This window comes from Tupaia chinensis, unplaced genomic scaffold, assembly GCF_000334495.1.
Source record: "Tupaia chinensis unplaced genomic scaffold, TupChi_1.0 Scaffold000018_1, whole genome shotgun sequence".
Lineage (NCBI taxonomy): Eukaryota > Metazoa > Chordata > Mammalia > Scandentia > Tupaiidae > Tupaia > Tupaia belangeri.
The window spans coordinates 903,641-909,774 of NW_006159448.1; the positions used below are offsets into that span (position 1 = coordinate 903,641).

A 6,134-nucleotide genomic window follows, 5' to 3' on the forward strand; every position below is an offset into this window, starting at 1 on the left:
TTTAGTTGCGCTGCTATATCCTGGCATACTTTGTATTTCTTTTTCTTTCTTTTTATTTTTTGCTTTTGTTTTGTTTTTATTTTTTTGCTACTGATAAAAGAAGCCTCATTTGTAAATACACTGGAAAGAAAAGGTAGTTTCTGGAAGGCCAACCTTTACTTTAATAATTGGTTCAGTGATCTGCTTTGTTAGTACTTACTGACGAGGGACCAACAGGTAGTATAGTGGTTAAAGCACTGGACTCCCACATGGTCTATTATGGTTTGAATCCCGGACCTGGTGGCTTAAGAAATCAAGCTGGACATGTGTGCAGGCATGCCCAAAACCTCAAGAGGAGAATGGAGAAGGGATTGCAGCACAGCCATCCTCCCTGTGGGCTTATTATGAAAGAACTCTGTATTAAACTCATGGTTATTCAGTTGGATACTTAGAAATACTTTCTCTCTCATTGTCTCTGTCTCTTTCTGGTGAGTACATGTGCTCTATGACAAAAACCTTTAAAATAAATACTCAGTGAATGAAGCATTCTGACATACTCAAACTATCATTAAGGTTCAGGTTTGGACATGCTTCTATTTATTCATTTGTGTGTGTGTGTGTGTGTGTGTGAGAGAGAGAGAGAGAGAGAGAGAGAGAGAGAGAGATTTTTGTTATAGAGGCACGTGGGTTTTCCAGAGAGATAGAGTAAGATGGAGACAGAGAAAGTGATAAATTTCCCCCTAGGGAGGATGGCCACACCACAATTCCTTCTCTTCCATTCTTCTCTTGGGATTTTGGGCACGCATACACATGCACCTGGGGTGAGTTTTAAGCCACTGGATCTGGTACTCAAACTATGGTCGAATATGTGGGACTCCAGCATCTTAACCACCACGCCACCTGCTGGCCCCCCTATTTATTATCAACTTGTTAAGGATTGTTCCAGATCTTGTGCATTAGTCATATATGGACAACTTACCTTTTGGAATCACAATCCTTCAGGAAATTGTGCTTATGCTTTTTACTTCTGTCAATTGTCTCAAGATTTTAGTTCTGGTAAACTTAGAATAATAATTTAGAAAAGCACCCTAAATTAAATCTGAACAGATAGATCTAAAAATCGGGCCATAATGATAACTTGAATTTGCTCATTAAAATTTCATTCATCGTAGAACTGAGGAAGATGCTCAGGAGGGACAGAATGAGTTGTCATTAGTACAAGCAAACACAAAGACTTTAAGTAGCAAACATCTCATGCAGTATTAAATCAGATTTGTAGGTGGAGGTGAAAAGACAAGAATACAAACTTCATATTAAGTTACCTGACTTTGTTTTCCTTTCAAATAAATAAATATATAAAAATTATTTCCATTTTAATGCCCCAGTTTATATGAGAGTATGGCCAAGAATCTTCCAATTAGTCTGATCTGAGGAGTCTGTCATTGTATTTTTGTTCAAAGTAAATTTTTCGGTCCTGTGTTTGAAGAATTTAATAACTGGCTCACCGTTCTCCCCATCTGAACTGTCGGTAGCATTCTCTTAGGTCATCCGAATAATAGCCAGTATGTTAAACACAGCCTATACAATGCGAATTGAGGGTTGCTGTTTTGATTCTGTAAGGTGAGTCATCCGTTGGTACTGAGCATTCTCTTTCTTTTTTTCTTTCTTTTTTATTTTTTTTAGAGGTTTTTGCTATAGGGTGCGTGTACTCGCCAGACAGAAAGTGAGAGACAGAGAGATAGAAAGCAAGAAATCACCTCCCAGGAGGGATGGCCACGCCGCAATCCCTTCTTCTCCATTCTCCTCACGGGATCTTGGGCACACAGGCACACGCTCCTGGTGTGAGTTTAAACCACCGGGTCCGGGACATGAACCGTGGTTAACTACGTGGGAGTCCAGCGACATGGCCATTACGCTAACTGCTGGTCCCATGAGCACTCTCTTTCTAGAGGTTTCTCAGGTATATTTAGGAAGAGCTTTCAAGCAGGAGTTTTAATATTTTTTCTGTCATGAAAACAGGTGCCAAAGTTTCTTCTATCACTTATTGTTGGTCAATGCCAGAACTGAAAGCAATAGCTGGGAGTACTCTTCCCTTGCTCTGAGATGCTTACAGAAGTGATAAGATCGCATCCTGCCTTATGACTGTGGTCCACTTATGTCCATTTCTTCCATTTGCTATGCCCTCTGTTTCTATCCATTGTCTAGGCCCGGAGTGACTCTCTGCCATCATTTTCCATCAATCTTAAGATATTTCCTTTGTGCCTGCTTTTATCTAATGACTTTGTAACAAGGGGACAATGGGATTCCCAGGGCTCACATGGGGCTGCTTATAGTTCCCATTCCCATCAGCCATAGCACAGAAGGTCACACATGCATACACCATGGGGCCTAGTTCTCAGTAAACTTAAAAAGAATTCTTTAAAGGCCCTGACTGATCTTATTGACTCATGTAGCATAACTGTATAATAGAACAAAATACATGATTTAAAGGAAGGAAATAAAAGACCAGCAGTTGGCTTAATGGCTATGTCGCTGGACTCCCATGTAGTCGACTGTGGTTCAAGTACTGGACCCAGTGGCTTAAACTCATGCTGGGTACATGTGTGTGCATGCCCAAGATCCCAAGAGGAGAATGGAGGAGAAGAGTTTGCAGCATGGCCATCCCTCCTGGGGGATGATTTCTCACTTTCTGTCTCTCTGTCTGTCTCTGTCTTTCTGGCGAGCACACACGCCCTATAGCGAAAACCTCTCCAAAAAAAAAAAAAGGAAGGAAACAAACAAACAAAAAAAGCAAAGACAAAAGAAATCTGCATCCAACAATGTGAACTCCACAATGTCTGGTACCCAAATCCCAAATAATCCAGTCTAAAAATTGAGCAAGGGATTCGAACAGACATTTTTGCAAAGAAAATATCCAACAGCCAACAGGGAGATGAAGAACTGCTCTATGTTTCATTAATTATCTAGAAAATGTAAATCAAAATTATAAAGAGCTATTGCCTCACACTTGTTAATATGACCATTATCAAAAAAGTAGCGTAAGTGTTGGTGAGAATGTAGAGAAATCGGAATCCTTTTACACTGTTCGTGAGAATACAAAATGGTGCAAAATCTATGAAAATGGTATGGATGTTTGTCAAAAAATTAAAAATGGAATTAACAGATAATGTAGCAATCTCACTTCTGGTTATTCACCCAAAATAATTGAAATCATGATCTTGAAGTGAATATGCACCCTCATATTCATTGTTGCCTTATTCGCAATCGTCGAGATTAAGAAAACAGCCTGAGTCCATCCACAGGTGAATGGATAAGGACCATGTGGGATAAATACACATGCACAATCACAGAACAAACTATTATTCAGTTTTAAAAGAAGAAAATCTTACCATTTGTGAAACATGAATGAATCTGAAAGACGTTATGCAAAGTCAAATAAACCAGACCCAGGACAAATACTACATAAATTCCTTATATAGGGTATCTGTAATAGTCAAACTCATAGAAGCAGAAAATACAATAGTAGTTGCCAAAGGCTTGAGGAGGAGCAAATGTAGAATTGCCATTCAGTAGACATTTATTAATAGTTTCAGTCATGGCACCAGCAGATGATGTAATGGTTATGTTTCTGGACTCCCACGTGGTCGACCACAGTTCGAGTCCTGGGCCTGGTGACTTGAGAGTCACTTTGGGTGCATGTTCATTCATGCCCAAAATCCTAAGAGGAGAATGGAGGAAAAGGGATTTTGGCATGGCCATCCCTCCTGGGGAGTGATTTTTTTCACTTTCTGTCTCTCTGTTTTTCTCTGTCTCTCTGGCAAGTGCACGTGCCCTATATAAAAGATCTCTCTTAAACAAAGTTTCTATTACAATAGATGAATAAGTTTGAGAGATCTACTGTATAGTGTAGTTCTATAGTTATATGTTATTGTGCATTTATGTTATTGTTCTATAATTATAATACGTTATTGTGCAATTATAATATGTTATTGTGCACTTTTTTTTGAGAGGTTTTTGCTATAGGGCATGTGCACTCACCAGAAAGACAGAGGAGAGACAGAAAGCGAGAAATCACCCCCCAGGGAGGGTGGCCATGCCACAATCTCTTCTCCTCCATTATCCTCTTGGGATCATGGGCACGCATGCACATGCGCCTGGTGTGAGTTTGAGCCATCGCGTCCGGGACTAGAACTGCAGTCGACTACGTGGGAGTCCAGCGACATGGCTATTATGTCAACTGCTGGTCCCTTATTGTGCACTTTTTGAGGATAGATCTCATATAAGTGTTTTCACCACCAAGACAAAATGCAACAAAACAAACAACAACAAAAAACAGAAGACACAAGGAAATTTTAGAAGATATTGGATGTATCTTAATATGTCCAAACTCATCAAATTGTACACACTAAATGTGTGTAATTTTTATGTATTAATTATACCTCAATGATCTGTCAAAAAACATAGAAGACAATGTTTAAGAAGTATTTTAGAAATTAGATATTAACTAGGGTTAGAATGTAGGGAGAAATATTTCATTATTTTATTCCAGACTGTTGTTTTCTGTCCTTACACTTTGCAGCAAGGTGGTTTGTTTACAACTTAATAAGATGATGGGAGATTGAAAGAAATTTCTATAAGGATCAATAATTCTCTCAATATGTCTATATTTTTTAATTTGCTATAGAGCATGTGCATTCACCAGTGAGAGACAGAGAGGGAAGGTGAGAAATCACTCTTCAGAATTATGGCCACACTGCAATCTTCTCCCCTCCATTCTCCTCTCAGGATTTTAGACACACATGCACACGCACCTAATGTGTTTTTCAAGTATCTGGATCCAGGACTCAAACCTCACAATTGGCCCTGTGAGATCCATGTGCCTGACTCTCTGTGCCACCTGCTGGCTCCTAATTGTATTTATATCTATGCAAACAGTTGATTTATCTGTTAAATAGCAGTTTGAAAAAACAGTAAATCCAACATACTTCTTTTTAAATCCTAATTTCCAGGTTTTTTTAAATAGAAGATTGTAAAACTAGTCTACTTTTGCACCTACTATTTTATATTTTGTTCTTCTTTAGCAAGGAATTGAATTTTAAGGATGGCCTCTAAACTATCTGGGATCTCTAAACTTTATTTTGTAGAAAAGGAAACCAGTAACATGTGAGTTATTTACCATCATAAAGCTAATTACATATTACATGAATTTTTATGTTATATATTAAAATACAACACAACTGAAATTTTAAAAATTGTATTACAATTATTCTGGTACAGAGTTTGAAAAACCAGTTTTCATTTAATTTAAGAATGTATTATTATTTACTTTTAATTTTAGCAAGCATTTTACATATATATTATTTTACTATAATAAATAAAAATTTGCTATGATGTAGAATCTTTGAAAGAGTTCGTAGGAAATGCATATTATGAAAAAATATGCATATATTTCAAAATCTTTTAGCACCAAAATAAACTTGTACTTTAATTCAATTTCTCTATGTTTTTTTACTTGTTCTCACATATTTTAGATATCTAGGTCAACTATATTTGCTATCTTTTCATTTCTCTTCTCAGGGGTAAAAAGAGACTTAATTTTATTGGGAAGTTTGATTTACATAACTATCTTTTTCTTTCTTTTTTTAGGTTTTTGCCATAAGGTGTGTATGCTCACTGGCAAGAGACAATAAAAGAGAAAGGGAGAAACCAGTCCCAGAAGGATGGTCATGCCACAATCCCTTGTCCATTATCCTCTCAGGATTTTGGGGCAGGCATGCACATGTGCCTGGCGTGATTTTCAAGCCATTGGGAAGAGGACTCGAACCACAATCAGCCATGTAGAAATCCAGCACCTGAACCACTACATCACCTGCTGGCCCCCATAACTATCTTTTTTAAAGGAGATGTAAAAAAGGTCTCAGAGAAATAAACAATTGACAAACATTTTAGTCTTAGATTTTTAAATTTGTGTTTTATTAAAGGGATGATGCTTCTTAGGACAAGTGTCAAAAGCACAAAGAAGTGGAGGCCATGTGGCCTAATCTTGGGGCACAGAAAGAACTATCATGCTGGAATCCATATGGCTGACCATAAGTTCAGATCCTTAGTTTTTTGTTTTTTGGGGTTTTTTTTGTTGTTGTTATTTCTTTTTTTTT

General features: G+C 37.6%; 1 protein-coding gene across 1 annotated transcript in view; it reads left to right on the forward strand.

The window, feature by feature from the left end:
- The first annotated feature begins 1,564 nt into the window (after positions 1-1,564).
- LOC102488570 (gamma-crystallin D) overlaps positions 1,565-6,134 on the forward strand; it is a 14,501-nt gene continuing 9,931 nt past the window's right edge. Inside the window, exon 1 of the mRNA XM_006140104.1 lies at positions 1,565-1,599. Coding sequence (XP_006140166.1) covers positions 1,565-1,599 — 35 coding nt within the window. The remainder of the gene's footprint in view (positions 1,600-6,134) is intronic.